This window comes from Podarcis tiliguerta (genome assembly GCF_965153285.1).
Source record: "Podarcis tiliguerta genome assembly, chromosome: 10".
Taxonomy (NCBI): Eukaryota; Metazoa; Chordata; class Lepidosauria; order Squamata; family Lacertidae; genus Podarcis; species Podarcis tiliguerta.
In genome coordinates, this window is record NC_139543.1 from 7,712,350 (window position 1) to 7,737,386 (window position 25,037).

Below are 25,037 nucleotides of genomic sequence, written 5' to 3' on the forward strand. Positions count from 1 at the left end.
AATCCATCCAGTCAAACATCTTCATGGCCATTGTATACTTCTGTCTATAGACTTACAGTAATTCTTTTTGCAGATCCTGAAAATCCTGAGCCCACAAGTGAATGTCCGTCCCCAGATACTTCTCTGAAGGCTTGCAAGAGTCCTTTAAAAGTGAGCAAGGTACTACTATACAAAATATTTTCACGGTAGTGAATGCACACATACATGGCTTGAATGTCCCTGCTTCTTTCCTGGTCACTATAGCTTAAAACTGATGTTCTGAATTTTGCCTGAATGCAGATATACTCACTGCCAGATGCTGGCAAGAATCCATGTTTGTGAAATTAATTAATATAAGCATTTAAAAGCTTAAAAGTGACTCTTTATCCATCTGTCTCATTGATGCACATCTAAAGGAGGAACAGTAGCTAATCCAGTGAGTAACTACACAATATTGTTTACAAGCCGGATAGTCACTTGCTTCTGCTGCTATTTATATTAAGCACCACAAAGTCCCATTTTTCTTTAAATTTGATTTCAAAGTTTGTGTTTGTCTGCTATCCTCAGGAGTAAGAAGTGTTGCATTGAACCCCCTAAACCTCACTAGTTGAACAAGCCTGCATTGCGTCCATAGCTCTGAAGATAAGGAAATGGATATGCTTTAAAACTGAAGTTACAAGTCTGTTTTTCTTTTTCCTTCATGTAGACTTCTTCACCGAGTCCTGTAGCTCCTGTCCAATCACTTGGGAAAACACCCACAAAACAGGATGCCCAGTGGGAGACTACAGCAGATGCTCCAGAGGCAGAGAACACAACTCACCCCAAACCTGACCAGCCGCAGAAACCGCTGGCAAACAACGCCGAAGCACTTTCAAAAAACCACCAGCCCCAGCCCCATCCGCGCAGCGCAGCAGATCAGCTCTCGCAAAAGCTGCCTCCTGCGCCGTTGAAGCTACACTGTCCCCCATCGCCCCAGGTAGAGAACCCTCCTAAACCCTCTACTCCCCACACCCCCGTTCAGCACGGCTACCTTTCACCAAAGCCCCCTTCACAACAATTAGGATCGCCATGCAGACCTCATCCTCCGTCACCTCAAGTGGGAACACCTCAAAGAGACACTCACCGAAGCTTCTATGCGGCGACGCAAAGCCTTCAGCCTAGCGCCCAGCAGCAAGCCAGCGCAACGCTGTTCCCCCAAACCTCCTCCGTCTCTTACGGCCAGTTTCACCAACAAAATTTGAACGCAGGCGCCCCGCCTCCTCCCCCGCCTCCGCCCCCTTCCTCTCCTTACTATCAAAACCAGCAAGCCCCCTCAGGAAACTTTCAAAATTACAGTCAGTTAAAAAGTAGCATAACCCCCCAACAAACTGTCTTTCCCTCTGGACCAAACCAAGCACTTGCCGGCACCACATGCCAGCAGTCAGTTTCAGGGCACCATGTAAGCAGTGGGCATTTTTTGCCATCTCCGAACCCCAGTATTCACCACCAGACTCCAGCTGTCGGGGCTCCGCCGCCACCCCCGCCGCCGCCCCCTGCTCCGGGACCCCATCTTGTGCAGCAGCAAAGTTCTCATCAGCAGCATCCCGTGGCCCACGTGGTGGGTCCCGTCCACGCGGTGGCCGTGGCTCCGGGGTCACACATCCATTCTCAAGCTGCCGGTCACCACCTGCCGCCGCCTCCACCGCCGCCCGGTCCCCTTCCTCACCATCATCCGACTCACCCCACCACAGGTCACCAAGGTTTGCAAGCACAACACCAGCACGTAGTCAATTCAGCTCCGCCGCCTCCTCCTCCGCCGCCACCTGCCACCGTTTTAGGCTCTGGGCATCACACGGCACCGGCGCAAGGATTGCACCATGCATCTCACCAGGGGCCCCCCCTCTTCCCCTCCAGCGCTCACTCAACAGTCACTTCCTACCCCTCGCAGCCTCATCACACACCTCTGGGACCTGGGCCTCAGCATCAGCCTGCTGGGACGGGACCTCTTTGCCCACTCCCAGGCCAGGGTCCTCACATCCAGCCTCAAGGACCAAGCAGTATTCCAACACCGACCGCTTCCGGGTTCTGTCCTCATCCTGGCTCTGTATCCCTTCCTCACGGTGTGCAAGGACCTCAGCAGGCATCTCCGGTGCCTGGGCAAATACCTATTCACAGAGCACAGGTGCCACCAACTTTTCAAAACAATTACCATGGGTCAGGGTGGCATTAAAATGGACCCCTTGCTTCTAAACATTTTAAAAATGTTCTGTAAAAAACTGTATATTTCATATGTACCTGTTGAAGGTACTTTTTAAAGCTTGTACATGATACTTTGTATAAAAGCAAACACCAGTGCGCGCACTCTCATTGTATTCTTTCCATTTTTGCTTTTAAAAATTCCTGAAACTGTGCCCTTGAGCCAGTATTAGGCATTTTTTATTTTGTATGTGAACATTCCAGCTGTTCGTTCTGGCAGTAGATTTGATGCTGCGTAACTTTAAATTTTATTGTTGCAGTTAAATTCATTTAGTGAATGTTTTCTATATTTACTTTTTATACATATGTAATTAAAGTACACAGCTAAGTGATGGCACTAACAGGTTTTCCATCTGTCAAACAGTTTTTGTGTGCATATAGATAGAAGATGCAATACAGATTTTTATAGTTTGGTGTGGACATGGCTCTTATTTCAACAGTTCTTTGCAGACATTGTAATTTAATGTATAGATTGTTTCTAATGTCTCTGACAAGTGCTGTAAATACTGTTTCCTTTGCGTGTAAAACTGCTTAATGCTTCTCATTTGATATAGTATTGTACATACGAGTCTTTTGCAAAAGCGTGTGATCTTTGTGGAAGTAGTACAGTATATGAACTTTAATTTTTTTTTAATATACTGTCACATTGCAGCACTGGTTGGGCATTTTAATTCATGTTAATAAATCACAATTATGTCAGTTTTAATAATAGTTCCTGATAACTTGCTGTTTAAGAAAAATTATATCGCAACCATTGTGATAAGTAACATTCTGAGGAACACTAATCCAAGGAGAACCACAATTCCTATAGGAGAAAAGCTTCTCTCTCTACAACAGTCCAAAATCCTGGCCAAACACAATGTTCAGGAATTGGTTAAGTTGCAAGAAGCAAAGAGTAGGAAAAAATGGACAGTTCACCAATTGGAGAGTAGAAAGTGGAGCCCCACAAGAATTGGTACTGGAACCTGTGCTTTTCCAACAATCTAGAGTTGGGAGTGAGCACTGAGGTAGCCAAGTTTGCTGGTGTCATGGAATTGTTCAGGGTTATTTAAAAGAGATTGTGAAGAGCTCCAACAGACCTCTTCAACTCGAGTGGATAGGTGGTAAAATGGCAAATGTTAATTCAGTGTAAACAAGTGCAAAGTTATGCATGTTGGGGCAAAAAAAATATTAATTTCACATATACACTGATGGGGTGTAAACAGGCAGTGATGGACCAGAAACGAGGCCATAATAGAGAGCTCGATGCACAGTGGCGAATTTCATGCTAGGGATCATTGGGAAAGGAATCAAAAATTAAATGCTGATACCAAAGTGCCATACTAATCTACAGTAAACCACGTTTGGCATACTGAGTACAGTTGTCATCTAAGGTTGCAGCATTTGGGACTTTTTAGTGGAGAGGAAAGACGAGGCAATGTCATAGAAGTTAATAAAATTAGGCATGGCATGGAGAGACAAGTCCCACCCCCACAAAGAAGCTGAACATGGAAAGATTCACAACAGAAAAATAGTACAGTGGTGCCTCGCAAGACGAAAAGAATCCATTCCGTGAGTCTCTTCGTCTAGCAGTTTTTTCGTTTTGCGAAGCAAGCCCATTAGCGGATTAGCGCCATTAGCGGCTATTAAAGGCTTAAGGGATTAGCGGATTAGCTGCTAAAAGGCTATTAGCAGCTTAGTGCCTTAGAGAAAGGGGGTGGGGAGCGGAAAAAACCCCCAGGAATCGCAAGACATTTTCGTCTTGCGAAGCAAGCCCATAGAGAAATTCGTCCTGCGAAGCACCTCCAAAACGGAAAACCCTTTCGTCCAGCGGGTTTTCCGTCTTGCGAGGCATTCGTCTTGCAGGGCACCACTGTACTTCGTGCAGCACATAGTTGAGCGATGGAACTTGTTCCCATCGGAGGCAGCAAATGGCCATGAACTTAGATGGCTTTGAAAGAGGGTTAGACAAAATCGTGGGGAAGGCTATTGATACTGGACTAGATGGGCCATTGATCTGCCCCAGCAAGCTCTTGATGTTCTTAGTACAGGAGGAAGTCTCATCCTGCCAGGGAAGCCATTTATCTAAGCCTCTTGCCCATTCCTACTTCTCTAAAAGCCCCATTACCACGCTACGCAAAGGGCCCATCAGCAGCTTGCAACACTACCATATTAACAGTCAGGGCCAATGGCCCAGGGTCATTGCATCTACTGCCATCTCATAGGGCAGTGTGCTGGAAGTGGGTTACTTACAGGAGCAATTGTGAAAATGTTAGTATGGGTAGTCAGTTCCATACCTGTTTAACCAGCAGCCCTTTACAAAATAGCCTGCCGGCCATTGTTCTCTGTTCCATGTCTCATTGCCGTCAGTACTTTTACGGCAGGCCTAGGCAAACTCGGCCCTCCAGATGTTTTGGGACTACAACTCCCATCATCCCTAGCTAACAGGACCAGTGGCCAGGGATGATGGGAGTTGTAGTCCCAAAACATCTGGAGGGCCGAGTTTGCCCATGCCTGTCTTCTAGTCTACTGCAGGTGTGAGCCTTTGGCCTCGAAGATACTGCTGAACTACACCACACATAATCCCAGGCAATGCATTGGCTGTGTTTGCCAGGGCTGATGGAAGTTGTAGTTCAATATCCGGAGGAACAAAGTTTAACCACATTTGCTCTACCAGAACAAGCACTAACAGAGATACACCATAGAGAGAAATGGGCAAGTTAACAAATAATACACAGGTTTCATATACCAGCCACAGTCCAGAGATCCTGATGCTGATAAAATGTAGAACAGAAATGGCTCTCACCCATGATCAGTTCTCAAATGCAGGATGAAGATTTCGTCCCCTCATGTGCTTCAACAGATGAACATGAAAAAGCGCTTCTGAATAAATGCAGGTTATGCAGGCAGATGAATAAAGGCAAGATTTCTTCCTTTTACACAGCAGCCTATAGCGCCCCCAGAAGAGCAGACATGTTCATATGGAAAAAATACTGCTTGGCCCAAGATTTAGCAAGTGATAAGCCTTGCAGTTATAAGAATGATTGCAAATTAATAAGAAAAAATACTTTAATGAAGAAGCTGTATGCATTCCAGTTTTACGCTGTAAAATCTGAAGTTACAGTTAACAAGGTGGAACATCCTAATTTCAGAAGCTATGTTCAGTTTCACTTGTTTTATAATTCGGTGAAACGAGCTTGTGATAGCAATAAGCCGATTGTAATTTTTGCCCTTTGCAAGTATTTTAAAATAGCTTTGGAAAAAGTCTGAATAATTAATTCTAAGACCCTGCTTCCAGCATATTAAAATCTCTAAAAGATCTGAACAGATAAGAGGAAATAGGCAGCATACAATGTGAGGCCTGTGACACTAGCAGCCTTTAAGAAATAAAAATAAAATCTCAGTTTAACCCAAGTTCTTTTCCAAAGACATTGGTAAAACACTGATCTATACATTCCTATATTGGATACCTCCTATAATCCTCAGGAGAAGAGTTGTATCTAGTTGACTAAAGGCATTTGCTATACACAAGGTAATGTCACATGCCCCAGAAATTTAAATATTTTGCACATAAATATCAATGGCAGTACAGCTGTAACTTAAGATGAAACAATATAAAACATCGGCTTTGAAAGGTAAGCAACTGTAAATTACTTCTAGGTGTTTTTTTTTGTCCACATATGGATTCAATCCAGTATTAGCCCTGCTAACTCCATGCCCATCAGTCAGTTTTTGTACCACAGAACTGAGTTTTGGAGGCTGCATGGTATTTTTTTCACACTTTACAAAGTTGTCCTTTAGTGAGACAGTGTCATGCACACACATGCTGTAGGGCTAACATGTTAATGCTGGAAGACACTCTTGCAGCCTCCACCTCCTGGTTTGCGGAGCCCTTTGAAAGAAGAAAAACCGGGAGCAGGAAGTTTGTATAGAAAGGAGTGACAAAACAGCTGCAAACATCTGGAAGTGGAAGACTACCCAAAACATTTATAATGCTGCAGTATACATCAGTGGTAGCCAAACTCGGCCTTCCAGCTGCTTTGGGACTACAATTCCCATCATCCCTGACCACTGGTCCTGTTAGCTAGGGATGATGGGAGTTGTGGTCCCAAAACAGCTGGCGAGCAAAGTTTGGCCACCACTGGTATGCATTATTCACACCTATCGCAGCATTAGCTTCGCATTACACTGGCTTTTAGAATGATAGTACTCTTTGGTATGATCATTTAAGGGATTTGAGATTACAGATTTAGAAATGTATTGAACGGTTAACTTCCAATTCAAAAACTCAGTAGGGCAGACTTTGAAATTGATTGTGCGGTCTGGAGCTGATCCCAGTAATGGGCTTGAGGTGGGGCTTACGCTAAAATTCCTTCCAGCTGACCGCAACAATACGAGAGAGGGCAGCTATAGGTTCAAAGTGTGTTTTGGAGTGTAGGGCTCTCACATATGAGATTATAAGCGAGAGGGGCTGTGCTTGGGGATGTTTTATGCTAAAAAATAAGAGTCAGATTCCGTGTCAAAGATTAATTATGCATCAATGCACATACTGGGAGAAGCAGAATATATTATGCAAACTAATAATGAGGATATGGAAGAGACTGCAAGCTAAAAAAGTTCCTCCTCCGCCCCAGTGTCTACAGGAGCTATGTTATCACTATCCTGTACAGGATGCAAATAGATATGGGGCTGCATACAGTATGTAATGTTAGAGGTTTTGTAAAGCAGCTCTCCAATAAATCATTCCTGCTTGCGTCCCATACAGTGGTGCCCCGCAAGACGAATGCCTCGCAAGACGGAAAACCCTCTAGACGAAAGGGTTTTCCGTTTTGGAGGTGCTTCGCAGGACGAATTTGCTATGGGCTTGCTTCGCAAGACGAAAATGTCTTGCGATTCCTGGGGGTTTTTTCCCCTCCCCCTTTTTCCCAAGCCCCTAAGCCGCTTAACAGCTGTTCGCTAAGCCGCTTAACAGCTGATCTAAGCCGCTAATAGCCTTTTAGCAGCTAATCCGATAATCCCTTAAGCCTTTAATAGCCGCTAATAACCTTTTAGCAGCTAATCCGCTAATCCCTTAAGCCTTTAATAGCCGCTAATAGCACTAATAGCGCTAATCCGCTAATGGGCTTGCTTCGCAAGACGAAAAAAAACCGCAAGACGAAGAGACTCGCGGAACGGATTCTTTTCGTCTTGCGAGGCACCACTGTATATGAGCCTAACACTGAAGGAAGTTCAGGTGGTAGAGCATGAGACTCTTAATCTCAGGATTGTGGTTTCAAGCCCCACATTGGGCAAAAAGATTCCTGCATTGCAGGGGTTGGATTAGATGACGCTTGTGGTCCCTTGCAACAATTCTATGATTAGTCAGTGCTGTTATTTCTGCCAACAGGTCTATAGAGTTGACTTCTCTGATTAGGATTTCTTCCACCTATTGAGAAGAATGTAGGGCTATCAATCTACTTTTAAATTTTGCAGATTTATCTTATATGAAACGGTTAAATTAGACCATTTATTTGAACATCTGCGCGCAGCCCTGCCTCTCCTTGTCCTGTAACCTGAAATAATTTAAGAGACTTGCCACAGATGCTTCTTGCAAATGACCTCTGCAGTTGAAAGTTGGTTACTAGTGACGCATATACAACTGCTGCATTAAACAAGGCCAGCCTTGTGGACTGCTGCTCTTTGGTTTTGGCACATGTGGTTTGGGCAGCGATTTTGCAGTACATGCCTGTTATCTTTCTAGGCTGCCCTTCAAAACGAAGCACTTGAAAAGGCAAAGGGGGAAATCTTATGCAGCAGTTGGCACTGGAGGAGATTTCCAGGGAATAGATGACTCTAGGGAACCATTTGAATTCACGGCTATCAAAACATTCCAGGGAGCAGCACAGTTCTGGAAAAACAACCACTTTAATAAGACAACTGCAAGCACCTCAAACAATTGGTTATTGTTACAACACGGGGGGTATTGTCTCACAATCTAGTTATTGCAAAGGCATGTGAATAAATTTAAAATGGACAAAGTCAAGAAAAAGTGGCACCATAATCAAAGTGTAAAACCAGAAATAAATTTACATTCATTCCACTGACTTCTAAAAGAGGCTAAAATACACCTCCATATTTTACATTCTAAAATCTGTATTGCCTATGAGTTCTCGTTTGGAATCTACTTAGCTTTTTCGTATGAAAACACTTAAAATTTTGTGTGCAACTTACAAAGGAATATTAGTTCCTCGGTATGTCAATTCATGGGGGGAAATAAGCTAGTGCAATTTGTTTTAGAAACATGTAAAGCTATGTATGGAAGGTGCCTGGTCTTTCACTGTAATGTAGTTTTTGCATTTATCCTGTCCCTTTTCCTCAAGCGGAGCACCTTTTTTTCATCCAATGTTAATAATTCTGCGTGGAAAATGTTGTACATGTGCTCTTCAAATTCTTAAGCCTAGCACAAAAACCATCCTTATGAAAACACAGCGCCAAGTTTCCATGCCCTTACCTCACAACTGTAAAGCAAATGACACTTCTTCTAAAAAGCACTTAGATATATTTTGTCCATTTGTCCTTTGAATTGAAAGTTTTAGCCTTCCTTCAAGATGTCTCCTGGAGAATGAAATCTTGCAAATTAGAGCCACTTCCTTTCCAGGTAAAATGTGGTCACCTCTATAGGAAGGAAAGTTTTTGAAACTCCTGAAGCAGTTTGAAATCCACTACATGCAATTTGTACACTACAAGTCACTCTCGATTGAATAGCTTTACTCTGAAAATTGTGTCCCCGTCCCATTTTTAATGGAAATAAAACATTTACAAGGTGCATTTACATACACTATTTTACAAGAACAATGTCCCTTTGCCCAAAGAACTGTATGTTTTTTTCTCAATTCTGACTTGATAATGTCTCACACTTGTAAATTATATAATACTCAGCTAAAATATTTTCCATAAATAGTTACAAAACCTGCCAAAACACATGAAGGGAGAAGAAAGGATGTTCTGTTGAAAAACTTGATGTCTGAATGCCACACAACACAAGAAACAATGCTTAAAGACACATTAGTAAGTGTTTTTTTTTTTTTTTCCTTTCTGCAGAGAGTCTGTAAAACTACTAGCTGAAGACAAAAAGACTACCCTCCTCCCAGGAGCACAGTGCACAAAAAGCAAAATGTCAAACAGTACCTCAAAGCAAAATAAAGATCTGGGTTGAAGCCAGCTCATTTATGATCCTGTTAAGTGAATTTATAACAGTCACCATTTAAGTCTGATGTTAGGGGGGAGCGGGTGCTGGCCCAGCGTCGTATCTGGAGATTTTACTACGAATTCAACCAGGGGTGCCTAAGGCATTCACCAGCCGAAGCTCTCTTCTCTGGAACCATTTCTAGCATAGGAACCAGAAAATCTGTAAACTCCGCGGCATCTTCCTGAGGCCAGCCGTACTTCTCCACGAGAACGTCAAAGAGGCTCCAAGGTTTCAGTTTGGTAATGTGTCGAAGTTCTCCTGTATTTTTATTTTTTTTAAAAAAAAGAGGTAGGGAGGGAAAGGAAGAAAAATAATCAGATCTGCTGATAACTAGTCTCGATTCTCAGGAAGCACTTCCAGGAAGATTTAGCCTGGCCATGGAAATTTTATTCAGTAGGCAACAACAATAAAGAGGCTTTTGTACATATGTTCATTCATTTGGGGTGTTTGGACCATCCTATATACAATTAATCAAGTTAGGTAATGTTTGATCAAAAACATATTTGATACATACACACCTTTGAACAGATTTTTTTTTACCCAAACCTGTGACCATGCAAGGACATTCTTTTTCTTCTGTTGAGGACTGCATTTCCTCAAGGCCATTTTGTGAAATCTGCATTGTGGCAGGACCAAAGCCGGTAATGGGCGGGCTAGGATCCATGAGTGTGTGGGACCAGCCCTCTTCTGTCTCTCCCACTCTTCCTGCCTGCCAAGTGGGCTGCTGGGGAAAGGACAGATCGCTCTTGCCAGAAGACTCATCTTATTGAGTGTATGGCTTATGGGGGTGGGACTAAATGACCCTCCGACTCTACAATTCTATTATTCCAGGCTTCCTCAACCTTGGCCCTCCAGATGTTTTGAGACTACACTCCCCATCATCCCTGACCGCTGGTCCTGCTAGCTAGGGATCATGGGAGTTGTAGGCCAAAAACATCTGGAGGGCCGAGGTTGAGGAAGCCTGGATTATTCTATTGTTTGAAGAGAACTTTTGAAATTAGGCCTATAGTCAGAAATTGCCTGACCCAGGTGTAAGCTATAGACTTCAAAAAACATCAAGCACTGGAGAACATCAGCTGATTGACAGGCACCTATGGTTTGGGGAAATGGCCTCGTGGGCCGATAAAGGACACCCTGGCAGGCCAAAGGGGGTCCTGCAGTAGGTAACATCAAAAGTCATTAGCAAGTTGGAGGAACAGCTGCGCTGCACAGTGGCGTAGCGTGGGTTGTCAGCACCCGGGGCAAGGCAAGTAATTTGCGCCCCCTAACCCAGGGCAAGGCAAGTAATTTGGGCCCCCCAAATTGGAGAGGAGGAGCATAAAAATCTAAAAGCAAAAAGATGCACAAAATGGAAGGATCTTTGGACCAGAGCTGGGGGAGCGTAGCTGAATTTGCAACTTTTCAGAAATGGCAGGTGGAGGTGTTCTTGTGCGGTAAAGTGCTAAGGCACCGAGCTTCTAAAGAATTAATTACAACGAAAACTTCCGAGAAGTTACTTGTCTCTAGTGATGTCACACAGGCGCTGACAAAATTCCCCTGGAACTCACATTCCACCAAGTAGAATACGCAACAGCTGGATGGAAAGGGAATCTGATCTACCAAACACAAAATATTGCTCTTTGGAAGCAATGTCTTGAAAGACAAGGAAACAAGTAACAACAGCATATGTATTGTCATGTATTGTCAGTCAATAATTTGGTAAGGTCCCGTGTATTTCTTCCAGTTTATGTATGCAGGATTCTGTTTAATCAACGAAGAGATCAACAATATCAAACTAATTTGAAATGTTTTGTTTCGGATTGAAATGATTTCCGCAGACACTGAGCCTGTCTTAGAGTTGACCTCTCCCCTCCACACAAACACCCCACTCCAGGTATATACAGTGGTGCCTCGCAAGACGAAAAGAATCCGTTCCGGGAGTCTCTTCGTCTAGCGCACAGGTGTCAAACACAAGGCCCGCGGGCCGAATCCGGCCCGCCAGACGTTGTCATGTGGCCCGTGTAGCCGCCATTCTCACTGCTGTTCTCGCCCATCCAGTGCACCATCGCCTGGTTGTGCGCCGCGTCGCCTTTCAGCACGAAGGTGGAGGTGAGCAGAGAGGCTGCTCCTCCGCGCGCCCCGGAAGCCGCTGCTGGTGCCATGCTCGGCCTCCGCTGTGCCGCCGCCGGGCAGGGATGCGAGTCTGGCAGGCGAGGCGCGGAGGCGGAGAACGGGAGGGAGCGAGCCGAGATGGAGGCGGGAGCGCGACGCGAACGCGCGGCGTGGGAGACAACGTGCCAGCAGGGCTTCCACGCCCAGGCGAGGCGCAGCGCCGCCCTCTGCCGGCGGGCCCCACCGAGCCCCGGAGCCCGGCCGCCTTCCCCGACGGCTGCTGGCAGCTGGCAGCAGGGCTGCAGCGAGCGCACCGGAGCAAGTGGACGGAAGCCCGGCGCCTGGGCAAGCGAACGTCCCCCTCAGCCTCGGCTTGCCACGGAGGGCAAGGGAGGCGGCTGCCTCAGGCAGCAGGATCCACAGGGGCAGCTCGGCCCGTTGTGGAAATGTGCTTCCTCCACCAGCACCAGATTTGGGGCCGTGCGGGCGCCTTACCCGCCCCGAGCCAAGGGAGGACAAAATAATGATAACGATGCCTATTTATTCTATGGGGGGGGGGGCACCAAAGTTTGTCCTCACTCAGGGTGGGTGCCATATTACCAAAGTCCGCCCCTGCCCCCCCTCAATGGGATTTGAAATCCAGGGATTTGAAATCCAATAAATTCCTAGGAGTGCCCCTGTCCGTACTGAGTAAGCCCATCAGCCCCTAAAAGCAGACGATACCAACTTTTCAACATTGTGATAGTGATGTTGTGATACGGTAGCGATATATTGCAGTGTTGAAAAGTAGAGGGAAGAACAAGCAGCATTGGCCCCCGTCAGAAACTGGGTTGCAACCGGCACATCTCCCCCCCCCCCCCCGCCAGCACCTGGCACAGGGAGGAGGCAGCACCAGGCGGAGAAGGAAGAGAAGGCGTAGATAAGCCCCAGCCACAAGACGCAGTCCAGTAAAGGTGCCCTCAGACTGGGCCTGCACAATGTTATGATACATCACCACAGGGGCAGACTTTAGTAATCTTTCATAACAGGGGTGTCAGGCTGAATAAAATATTGAGGGGGGCAGGTAGGCCCCACCTCACATCATCATCATCATCATCATCATCATCATCATCATTTATTACGGGTCAAAGACCAGCTCGAACCTCACATAATTTATCACATGCCACACACATCCCATTTAAATGTCAAAGCCCATCAACTTTGGGGGTCTCAGCCTGCTCAAATATTTTAGGCCGATACAACCGGCCCTTTGAGGGTGACCAAACTGCTGATGCGGCCCCCGATGAATTTGAGTTTGACACCCCTGGTCTAGCGGTTTTTTCGTCTTGCAAAGCAACCCCATTAGCGGATTAGCGGATTAGCGCTATTAGCGGCTATTAAAGGCTTAAGGGATTAGCGGATTAGCTGCTAAAAGGCTATTAGCAGCTTAGTGCCTTAGAAAAAGGGGGTGGGGAGCGAAAAAAAATCGCAGGAACTCGCAAGACATTTTCGTCTTGTGAAGCAAGCCCATAGGAAATTCGTTTTGCGAAGCACCTCCAAAACGGAAAACCCTTTCGTCTAGCGGGTTTTCCATCTTGTGAGGCATTCGTCTTGCGGGGCACCACTGTATAAGCTGGGAGACTAATCACATTTGTCTGTAGCAAACTTGTCTTATGCCGTCACCCTCAGAATTCTTTAGCAAAACTTTTTACGCAGTTTGTAGTCAACCTATCAAGGTGTGATGTAGAAAACTTGATAAAGGAAGGGAAAGCGGATGAATCTGAAGAAAGGGACTGGAAGTGGCTGCTGCGAACTGGTTCAAGTCAGCCCTGGGTACCAATGCTCACCACTGCATACTTTTATCTAAAGCAGCTGAAGAAGTGAAGAACTAGATTGTTTCAGATTGGTGGTGGGGTAGAGGCTGAAGCACTAATATAAACAGCAGAGGACTGCAGTGGAAGACCCAAGGAGGCAACAGGATTAGAGCATCTGGGTTAGAGCATTTGAATGAGTAAGTGCATGGCCTTCAAAATAGGTTTCTCGTTATTATTATTATTATTATTATTATTATTATTATTATTAATGTAACATTAACTCATTTTATTAAGCTAACAAGTAAGATTTGGTAGGAAATACCAGTGTCATAAAGCATTATTATTATTATTATTATTATTAATACCCCGCCCACCTGGCTGCATCTCAGGACTCCATTACAGGGAAGGATTTAGCACTGGTGTAAAAACTTAACAAAGGACGGGACATGGTTAAAGGGAGCCAAGCATCATTCCTTAGGCGGCAGAGTCAAATCAAGGCCCTTGAAAAGACAGTATTGTATTGTTGCTCACCTCTTCTTTGACAACAGGTTAAGGAAACAGGATAACCTTTGGGTATACATCCCTCCGGGTACAATTATACAAGGGAACTCGGCATTCTTGGCAATGCGTCATTGTATATAGCATGTTTCAATTACGCAATAAGCTATATCGAAAAGCATTTCAAGAAATTTAGTTTGCTGGAAAGGTAAAAGCCACAAGGGAGCAACATGCAACCAGGTTTCTGCCTTCAACTTATTTCAAGCAAACTACATCTCTTTCATTCTTTTACTTTTCTCTGGAGAAAATGAAGGTCCCATTTACCTGAGTAACAAAGAATACTCTTGGTTGTGGCTCACCTGTTTTTCCACCCTCTTTCTTGGTTCAAATTTCTCTGAGCTACCCATGAAACTCATGAAATGCTTGGTTCAAAGCTGAAACAGCTCTGTTCAGCAGAGCTTATTCTCGAGGTACGGTATGCCCAGAAGGACATTTGAATTTTGATCTCTATGTATGGCGCATGACCTTGCGCAGGCTTCACAATCTCTCCTCTCAACCACCCCTCTCACCCGCCATGTCACTGCAGAATGCAGTGTAACCGAGAGAGAGGAAACACACTGTTGAAGACAGGAAAGGGGGGGGGGGGGACTGCTCATCAAAAGCGTTAGCCCAGCACAGTGACTAAGTGATAAAACTACAAATGAGGAAGCCCCAAACTAAAAGCCTTGCCACGAACTTGATAGATCTCATTTCCCCCCACATCAACAATATTGAGATAATCATACTGATTTGCTTTGCAAGAAGAATCTTTTAAGGATTACAACAATATAATCCGCTTCAACACATTTAACAGAGTGTGGCGCTGTGGTCTAAACCACTGAGCCTCTTGGGCTTGCTGATCAGCAGGTCGTGGGTTCAAATCTGGGCGACGGGCTGAGCTCCCGTTGCTCTGTCCCAGCTTCTGCCAACCTAGCAGTTCGAAAGCACTCCAGTGCAAGTAGATAAATAGGTACCACTGCGGCAGGAAGGTAAACGGAAGTTTCCATGCACTCTGGCACTCAAAAGGGTGTCCCATTGCACCAGAAGTGGTTTAGTCCTGCTGGCCACATGACCCAGAAAGCTGTCTGTGGACAAACACCAGCTCCCTCGGCTTGAAGCAAGGTGAGTGCCCTACCCCATAGTCACCTTTGACTGGACTTAACCATCCTTTACTTTTTTTACCTTATCTGATAGCGCTGTTCCCGGTTTGAAGAGAGAACTACATCCAGGCCTCCCCTTGCCCCTTATGTTCTCAGAATCAAATCAGGCACTGCCTGCTTGCCTGAGCACCCTGTTTGAATGTTTACCACATGAATTCTTACACTTCTAGTTTTCACTATGCAACAACCACCTTCCACAGCTGAATTCTAGAGCAAATCAATATGTACAAAGCACATCTATGCTCTTTAAGGTAAAGGTAAAGGTACCCCTGCCCGTACAGGCCAGTCTTGACAGACTCTAGGGTTGTGCGCCCATCTCACTCAAGAGGCCGGGGGCCAGCGCTGTCCGGAGACACTTCCGGGTCACGTGGCCAGCGTGACATCGCTGCTCTGGCGAGCCAGAGCCACACATGGAAACGCTGTTTACCTTCCCGCTAGTAAGCGGTCCCTAATTACCTACTTGCACCCGGGAGTGCTTTCGAACTGCTAGGTTGGCAGGCGCTGGGACCGAGCAACGGGAGCGCACACCGCTGCGGGGATTCAAACCGCCGACCTTTCGATCGGCAAGCCCTAGGCACTGAGGCTTTTACCCACAGCGCCACCCGCGTCCCTCCTGTTTTTACTTACTGAGCGTTTAAAAGTACGGTCGCCGACCTTTCAATCGGCAAGCCCTAGGCGCTGAGGCTTTTACCCACAGCGCCACCCGCGTCTATGCTCTTTATCAGTTATCAATGTACAAGTTCCCAGTGGATTGTGCCAAAGATTGTTCAAAGAACTGCCAGAAAGAAATATAAGAAGCACTACAGTTTGATAATAAAAATATTAATTCCCTGAAATTATTCCATCTTCACATGTCCTATGTAATCTGATTTTATGTAGGACACCTACACAATGCAGATGTGGAGGACCTGAGAACAGCTAATTCAGCTCAGGGTTACACAGGGTCGTGCATGGGTATCCTTCAAAGGCCTATGCATTTCTGTATCAGTATTTTTTTAACACAGCAAACAACTATGATTTTACTTAAAGTCTGAGTTGAGTTGACTTAAAGTCTGAGTTTTTGAGAAAAGGCTTTTAAAGTATTTTTACTTCCCTCTCCCAGTCAACCAAACAGAGAGTGGAGTCATGGCTAGTTGTATTTAATTGCCAAATTCCTAGGCTGAACTTTTGACTCTCCTCTGCAAAACTTCCTCTACTGACTTTTGTACCTCCTGTACATCAGAACCTCTAAAACCAAAAGCATCCAAATGACAACATAAAACGCAAAAGATGTCAAAATACTTGTTGTTCTTGTGGAAAAGCAACAGCGCTTTGAGCACGGACTTCTCAAACGGTTCTATCATTTCTAGATACAGTATTTTCAGGACATGAGCAAAACGTATATCTTTTGTGGTTAGAGCTTGAACAATATTTTTTTTATTTTTGACTTGCTACAGCTATTCAAGTATACAAGGTAAGAAGGCACAGGGCATCTTAAATATGTTTTCTTTTTGTTTCAGTGATGCTAGGAAACAAAATTCTTTCCTTTATTGATTTCAGATAGAATAAATGGAACACTAAGCAGATATATAAGCCCAATATTTTGGATAGTCAACACACCTGATAAAATAAATAAATCTGAATTCCCTGCTCTTCTTAAAAATGGAGAACATTTACACATCTTCTTTAACATGATGTTTAAAAGCAGCCAGACTCTTCATTACCCATTAAAAAGTGTTCAGTGTCTTCTTTGAAAAGAGCAACAGTTTAAATTAGGGTTGCAGAAATACTGTTACCTTTTTTGGTGAAAAACTCCTTGGAATATTTCCCCAACATAGCGTATTTTCGAGGGATTTTCCCCAGCAGTTCAATGATCAATGCTATGTGATCTGCATTGGAGAACATTTCCAGCAAAACAGAAACATACAACAGTTTAATCAATACATTGCATGCACACACCAACACTGGCCCGGTACAGACAGAAACAGATATGTTCTTAAAGAAAGCAGAAATGCTATTCAGTGTGAGGGTGAAAGCTATTCACTTCTAAGACAATTTAGAGGAAAAAATTCGTTTTGCCGAAAGAAATAAATTATAAGGTGACTGCACTGTTTGTTTTTCGCAAAGTGAAACAAACAATCTGTCAATGCTGCTGCTTTTTTCCAGCATTTGTTTTGCAAATAGAAATTGTTTGCAGTGTCATCTTGCAAAGTGTATGTTAGCTGCACAGGCTACAATGAGCAACTGCCAGTCCACTTCTGTCTGCATCACGGCACCTTTCAAAAAGAAGAGGTACTACCTCTGCGATTGAAGAATTCCCGAGAATATTTTCCAGAAAGAGCAAAGTGCCTTGGGATATTGCCTAGCAGCTCTATGATGTGTGCTATGTGGTCTATGAAGGAGAGAAGAAAGGGCACAGAAATGGGAAGGGAAAGGGGGAGGATGGGGTAAAAAGAGGAGGAAAGAAACTGGAATTAGTTTAAAATTCCAAAAAAAGTTCCGAACGCAACAATGTTTGCAGAAAACCCATGCGGAGGTTTCACGGCCAGCAAAAGACTGCCATCGCTCGTAGCACTTTGAAAGGAAAACCAAGTAACGGATGCCAGTGTTGTTACTGCTGCAAAGGACGTTACAAGCAAACAAGCGTGGAAAATGGACAGGTACACAGATGGAAGCCGGAGTTAATTCTAGCTGCTGCCTTGCTTTTCATTTAGTAATCAGCTTTCACAAACAGATACACGTCGGTTTTGTTTCCAAAATGCTGCAACCGTGCTTCAAAGTCCCACACTCAGATGCAGATCTTACAAGAGTTTAATTCTTTCGTCCAAAGCTTAGGGAAAGGGGCTGTGTCTGCTGCGGGGAGACCGCCCACCTACTGCTACTGGCGGGACTTTAAACTAAAGAGAGAAAATGTGGTGTTTATATTCCGAAATGAGACATTTCTGCCAGTAGACTACTTGAGCAAATAAACGAAGGCCTCTTCACGTTCTTCTGAGTCTATAAAGAGGCGCAGGGAAATACATAGACGTTAAAAAGATACATACCCTCGTCTCTGGAATAGTCTTCACCAGAATGCGGTTCAAACAGATAATCGCCAGTCGCGAGCTCAAATGCCTATGATAAAACAAGATACTGATGGGAGATCCAGGTGAGACAGCCTCAGACTTATTTCTAGGGGTGATAATGATTTTAAATGCACTTAAGTGATTATTATTTTAAATGCACAGAACAGGGGGAGAGGAAATTCCCTTTGAAAAGCAGGTATCTTGCTATACTGTAATCTCCTTCTGGGAGTCTCCCTTGCATTAGCATGGAAATATGGACATAACAGACACTCTGTATTTTTAAGTGATGCAAAGCTCTCCCTAAGACACACACACACACACACACACACACACACTCATGACCATTGTCTCTGCATAGCAAAAGAACAAACAACAGAGTCTGCAAAACACTTTGCCTGCTAAGACTATATTTACACAACACACTGAACTCCGTAATACTCACTGGGGCAAGGCAGTTTGGGCATATAACACCAATCCTGGCCTGACTGCACTGGCTGTCAATCAGTTTCCAGCCACAATTCAAAGTCCTGGTTTTGACCTAAGAAGCCTTAAATGGCTCAGGACCACAGTAACTCAAGGACACCTCTCTCTATGTGAACCGTCCTGGACCCTGTGATCATCATCTGAGGCCCTTATTCACGTGCCCCCTCAAAATGTCTGGAGGGTGGCAACACAAGAGCGGCCTTATCTGTGGTGGCTCCCTGTTTGTGGAATGCTCTCTCCAAGAAGGCTTGCCTGGCTCCTTCGTTCCATATCTTTAGATACCAGACAAAAACCGTTCTCTTCTCCCAGACCTTTTGCTAATTAAACAATCTGCGTCCTTTTAAACTGTGTTTGGGGGGGTATTATTTTGTTTGTTGCTACGTTATGTTATGTATTTTTGTGTTTTTATATTGTAAACCTCGCTGTGATCCTTGAATGAAGAGTGGTACACAAATTAACAAATAATAGTAATAATATTAGTATCAAGGAACCAAACAAAAATTGCTATTTTGTGGAAGTTATGAGATTCCTCCGCCACAAACCCTTAGCCCCCTTAAAGTTCCTACGGTTTCTTGGGAGGAACTTACAATTCTATGAGTCTATGAGAGAAACAAGCACACTTAAACCACCTTAAAAGAAAATAACAACAGCAGCTAGAGCAACCATTTTCATTAGGTTAGAATTAAGCATTCCTTCTCTTCATTTATTAAAATACCAGAAACCTACAGAAGTCTCGGGGTCAAGGTTGTTTTCTATCTCACAACATCAGCCTGAGCACAGCCACTGAGACACATGTGCTCTGTGCAGTTACTGTGAAGCAAGGGCTATGCAAAGTATTGGGGACATAAAAACAAGACAGAGACGCAAATTCACTATTCAACAGCGTTCTCCCTTTGTCTGGTCATCCCGTTGGCAGACTGGAATTGAGCCACACAATTTAGTATCTTCTTTACTGGTGCATGCCTAAACTGTGTTTTGTTTGTAACTTAAAAATAAACAAACAGACCCTACGCGGGTGGTGGTGTTAGCTTCTTTAAGTTATCTTTCAATTATCTGAAAAATTATTTATGAGCCAAGGCAGATGCACAAATGTAACAGCAAAAATAGCTGTGTACATTATCTTCTCTCTCAATGGCCAATGAATACATTAATGCACCAACAAGAGTCTGAGGGTGGAGCTGCGATCGTCACAATCGTTTGCCCTGGCTTGAGTCCAAGGAGTCTGAATAAAGACAAGCAATGGAATCACAGTTCTCACTCCCGTTCCCAGCAGTGGCACACGCAAGCCGCTGGCAGATGTGGCGAATTCCTATACATCATGGATTTCCTGCTGGTGTAATGACATACCTCACAGGACTGTGCAGTCCTTTCCCCAGGGAAAGACCTCTTTCCCCTTCTTTCATATGAGCAAAACACAGCTTCATAAAATAACGGGGACTTAGTCAATGACAGTGTAGTTTCTGACACATTCAGCCCAATTCTGCTTTTTTGTCGCAGCGGTTGCCATTATATTCCTCCCCCACAGGGTGGGGAGAGATCGATGGCGTCTGCTTTGACCACTAAGCAGAAAGGGGGTTTCAGTAACATCCACAAGGCACATAACCACATGTACAGAGTAGAAGCAGCAGAAGAGATCCAAGTCTGCACATGTATCATGACAAACCAATCTTACGCGCATTCCCAGTTACCGAACAGGTTTTTGTAATCCGGGCCCGTTCAGGTAAACCATGTTCCTTCTTAAGAGGGTGAGAAATGAACTAGGAGAGACTAAGCAATGCTTGCCACAAATCTCCATCTAGGCATTTTCAATGGCAACACAACCATTCACAAAAATCTAGTGTGCTATATGGATAACATGGCTCCGACTTTGCACAAAAATTGGCATCCGTATCACAGCACAGGGCAACACTGTGGTAAACAGAAGAGTTTGAGAGTCTGCGGACTGATGTGCTGACTCTTCGCCTATTGTGAAGAACCCTGTCCAAAGAGAAGCTTTCAGAGCATCAGGTCTCTTCACAGTGACGCAGCACACTTCAGAAGAGAGGGAGACTATAGCCTGATTCCACTCCGTGAGCAAAGGTTAGCCATTGTGTCTATAGCTGCCCTATGTCCAACTCACAACACATCTTTTTGTTCTGCAGCAGATGGTGGGCACAAGAGTTTGTCCCTTTGCATTTCTCACTGCATATTTACATAGATTGTTGGATCCCATGCAAGGAGACGGAATAAATTCAACAGCCACTTGTGGGGGGGAAAAAACAAAACTTATGCAGGTAAGGCCTAGCATAAATGGAAGGCCTTAAGTCTACTCCTGGATCTGTCCAGCCTGACTTAGCACAATTGTGCTTATTTGCCTACCAGACATTACATTTGGGAAACACAGATATGGTAACAAATCCACGTACATAATTTTAGCTGCAACCCTACATTTGTTATATGTGACACTGAAATCACTGGGAACAGAACAATACATGAAATACAATTTATGAATCATTCTGAACCAAACAAATTGCAGTTTAATTTATACATTTAGCTTTGAAAATATAAGCTTACGCTCCAATATAATGCTATTGCACGGCAAGCCAAGCCAATGTAATTATTTATACCTGTGGACCTGACACTTTTCAGCGTAAACCAAGCAAAAATGGAAGAGGGGTTTCAAATGTCATTTGTAATGTGGGCAGGGGAATCCGCTGCACAGCAGACATTTGAAATATTCAGCTGGGCACACCTTAAGTAGCTCTTTAGATCCAGGCCAATGCTTGAGAACATAACCAGTCAGCAATTCACAATTATAATCACTTGAGCTATTCCCATCCTGTCTTTTTCCATTTAACAACTTGCTCAGAAATCCTAATAATCTCACTGTGTTTTCAAATGAGCAGCGTAGCAATGAGGCACTGCAATCTCGTTCTTACCATGCATGCCGTACTCCAGATATCAGCCGGTGTGCTGTAACCTGCTCCTATTAAAACCTCTATTGATCTGTACTGCCGTGTCTGGATATCTTCTGTGAAGTGTTTATGCTAAGGACAGAAAAGACAGCAGTGGTAAGAAAACATTAGCATGTAGGTGGTAGACCAAAGAGCAAAGTCTTAAGACACACAAAATAAGTTCTACTTACCACCCAGCAAGCATTGCCCAGGTCAGCAATTTTAACTCTAATTTTATCTGCATTTCTTGGATCCAGCGGATTCACCAGTAAGTCGGCAGCACGGGTTTTTGCTATTACAAGCAAAGAAGTAGCAAGAGTTAGTACCAATGGCATATAATTCAGTTTCCACCTTAATGTGATTCTACTGGACCTCTTCAGGTACAGCCGAAGTGGCAATTTATGCTATTAAGTGGAAAATAGCCATGAAGCTCTATCCCACTTGCCATCAATATCTTCAGCTAATTATGCCTGTACAAAGGAGAATTTCACTGTTTACATCCCATTCTTACACAGGGTGGTAACTTCTTATACATTATAATATTAAAGACACTTTCAAAATGGCTGGTAACTTATATACAGTGATACCTCGGGTTAAGTACTTAATTCATTCCAGAGGTCCGTACTTAACCTGAAACTGTTCTTAACCTGAAGCACCACTTTAGCTAATGGAGCCTCCTGCTGCCGCCGCCGCGCCGCCGCAACCCGATTTCTGTTCTTATCCTGAAGCAAAGTTCTTAACCTGAAGCACTATTTCTGGCTTAGTGGAGTGTGTAACCTGAAGCGTATGTAACCTGAGGTACCACTGTAATTTGGCAGAATGAAAACTTGCCTAGAATACCCTCTTCTGACAACACTTATATCGCTTATCATTTCACACTGTCCCACCCCACCCCCCTTACAAAGTAAACCAACACACAGCATTCAAGGGAAAATTTATTAAGCAAAAATCAGGTAAGTGTTAGTCACAGATATAGCACACTAGTATCCTGAAAGTCTGCTGCAGCAGAGCACAGCGTATGAAATGATTTAGGGGCAAGCAATATCCTGTGACAAGACATGACACGTTCATCTTGCTCTGCAACTTGTCAGCTTTAAATGATTACTGCAAGGACAAAAGTTAAGCCCCCTGTGTTTCATATTTCTAAAGCATCCATGGAATGAAAAGACACCCTGAAGCAGGAAAAAAAAAACTTTTTGCAACTCCTGATATTTTAGGAATCCAGAAGAGAGAAGGTAATACTGAATCCACAGGTGGCTCAGGGGTAGAGCACGTAATTTGCATGCAAAAGGTCCCAGGTACAATTTCTGGCATCTCCAGGTAAGATTGGCAAAGACTTGTTATATCTGAAATGCTGGAAAGCTGCTGTCATTCAGTATAGTAGATATTAGCCTGGGTCACATGTAATGCTAAGTCACAGTTTGTTCAACAAACCAGCAGTTAATCACAAGTTGTCCCTTAGACAGTTAAGCAAACTATGGCTTGCTTCTTCAAAGTCTGATTCATTTTCAAACTGCTCTTGCCTCATGCATCTCTAGCTTGGTTAGCTTCCGGAAGAGGATGGCCAAACAAACCATGGCTAAGTAAAGTTCACACATATCACCAAGCCATAGTTCAAACAAGCCAATGTTTGCAAGCCAACAGCAAACAATGGCTTCAGATCAGTGTTTGTTGGCAGTTAGCAAACCATAGTTAAGATACTGAGCTGTTCACATCTAGAACCAAGCAACTGTTTAATAACTACATTGTATGCAAACTAAGGCAATATATAAAGAAGAAGAGAGTGAGAAGGATTTCTTTGTTTTTCCTCTCTCTTTGCCGTCTAAGTTTAGGATAACCAACTGGTAACCCAAGAGATGTCAGGCCCTTACCATGTAGGTGCTCCTCTCAGTAAAATTATTGTGCAACTGGGGCAAAACTCTTAAGGAGAAAGGACAGTAATGTAATAGCTTGGGATGGAGCTTACAGAAAGGGAACTTTAGTTTCTGATCATCTTAGCCAAGGAGAATCTGGTGATCCCTGGTCCCTGAACAAAACCTGAGTTTTAAATTTCTAAACTTACAATGTTGATCTGTCTTACCCTTGCTGAGCAACTACTTCTGAGTGGGATTCTTCTATCACCTAACACTAGATCAACTGTTCCCTGATTATTCTAATTCTCATAATTCATCAATCTGACGATACCTATTTTCAGAATCTGTTTGCTCACTGACAATTATTATCAGTGGCTGCAAAACCCGACTACATTCCACACCCACACATGTGTGTAATCATTATTCACAAACTTTCAGCTACTGTCAACGCCCACATACACCTTTCAAGCAAAGCTTGTTAAGACAAAATCCAAACAAGCTCTAAAACCTCCCCAGTTATCAGCTATTCATACAAAACTATTCATAACGCAGAACTGATCCTACCAGGCTGCCAGTCCTAAATCTGAATGCATTTACTACTAAGTGGATGGGTTTCTGGATAATTGAGGGGGGGTATGCTTTCTCGTTTATGTCCTTCTTCAATCCTGGCAAAGGAAGGGAGTTTTAAACTCCATGGTGCATCTCCCAGTCCCAATCTCCTGTTCTAGTATCTTGACCATAAGTGGTTAGAGCTGCCTTTATCAACCTCAGGTCCCCAGATTTCTGGAACTACAACTCCCATCATCCCTGACCACTGGCTATGCTGGCTAGGAATGATGGGATTTGTAATCCAAAAACATCTAGGGACCCAAGGTTGACAAAGGCTGGGTTAGATGCTTGATAAGGCAAATTTTCTCCCCTCTCTTTTTTTCTTTTCCTCACCTCATGAGATATCCTCTAAATTTGGTGAAATTACAAACATTCTGAAAATTGCCTAACAAATGCAAACACAATCCTTTACCTCATTACACATTACACAACAACAGATAGTGTGCTTATCATAGGCTTAACTATCACCAGAGCTGCACCAAAATTTTGTCCACTGGTAAGGCCCTATTCTGGCCCAAGTGTTTATAGTAATTAAGAACACAAGTTTAATATCAAAAGGTATGAACTTGAATATTATTTGCCCGATTTTAAAGACAACAACAGTAAAAATAATCCTAAAAATTACCAGCGGATCAGTTTTACAGATGTGTCACAAAAATTGTATGAAAACCTCCTTATCCCCAAATCCCGAATCTCCACATTACAAGTTGGGACATGTGCTGTGGGTAGCTTTCAACAATCTAATCCATTGTTAATACTGAAAGTTAGAGATGGATTTGAAGCTAATTTGACCTTGCAGCCCAAAATCTCCTGTCTAAAACATCTCTGAAGTAACACACTTCCAGTCCAACTCCAGTATCTAACCTGCCTGCAGAAACTTTGTGCTCCATTGAATTGCATCCAGCTGTAAGTAAAGGTAAAGGTACCCCTGCCCGTCCGGGCCAGTCTTGACAGACTCTAGGGTTGTGCGCTCATCTCACTCTAGAGGCCGGGAGCCGGCTCTGTCCGCAGACACTTCCGGGTCACTTGGCCAGCATGACAAGCTGCATCTGGCAAGCCAGCGCAGCACACACGGAACGCCGTTTACCTTCCCGCTGTACTGCAATTTAAAAT

General features: G+C 44.0%; 2 protein-coding genes across 34 annotated transcripts in view; one reads left to right on the forward strand and one right to left on the reverse strand.

Moving 5' to 3' along the window:
• The window catches only part of KMT2E (lysine methyltransferase 2E (inactive)), a 59,977-nt gene extending 57,054 nt beyond the window's left edge, over positions 1–2,923 (forward strand). For 23 of the 27 annotated variants that reach the window (XM_083399268.1, XM_083399270.1, XM_083399247.1 and 20 more), the window contains 2 exons: positions 74–159; positions 686–2,923. In XM_083399268.1, the coding sequence (XP_083255394.1) occupies positions 74–159; positions 686–2,188 (1,589 nt within the window). In that variant the 3' untranslated portion in view covers positions 2,189–2,923. The remainder of the gene's footprint in view (positions 1–73; positions 160–685) is intronic. The other 4 variants (XM_083399271.1, XM_083399248.1, XM_083399258.1 and 1 more) reach the window with 1 other exon arrangement.
• A 5,155-nt stretch (positions 2,924–8,078) lies between these two features.
• SRPK2 (SRSF protein kinase 2) overlaps positions 8,079–25,037 on the reverse strand; it is an 89,113-nt gene continuing 72,154 nt past the window's right edge. For 3 of the 7 annotated variants that reach the window (XM_083399618.1, XM_083399617.1, XM_083399615.1), the window contains 6 exons: positions 21,654–21,754; positions 21,448–21,555; positions 18,026–18,095; positions 17,281–17,373; positions 16,778–16,870; positions 8,079–9,679 (listed from right to left, as the gene is read on the reverse strand). In XM_083399618.1, the coding sequence (XP_083255744.1) occupies positions 9,495–9,679; positions 16,778–16,870; positions 17,281–17,373; positions 18,026–18,095; positions 21,448–21,555; positions 21,654–21,754 (650 nt within the window). In that variant the 3' untranslated portion in view covers positions 8,079–9,494. The remainder of the gene's footprint in view (positions 9,680–16,777; positions 16,871–17,280; positions 17,374–18,025; positions 18,096–21,447; positions 21,556–21,653; positions 21,755–25,037) is intronic. The other 4 variants (XM_083399620.1, XM_083399616.1, XM_083399621.1 and 1 more) reach the window with 2 other exon arrangements.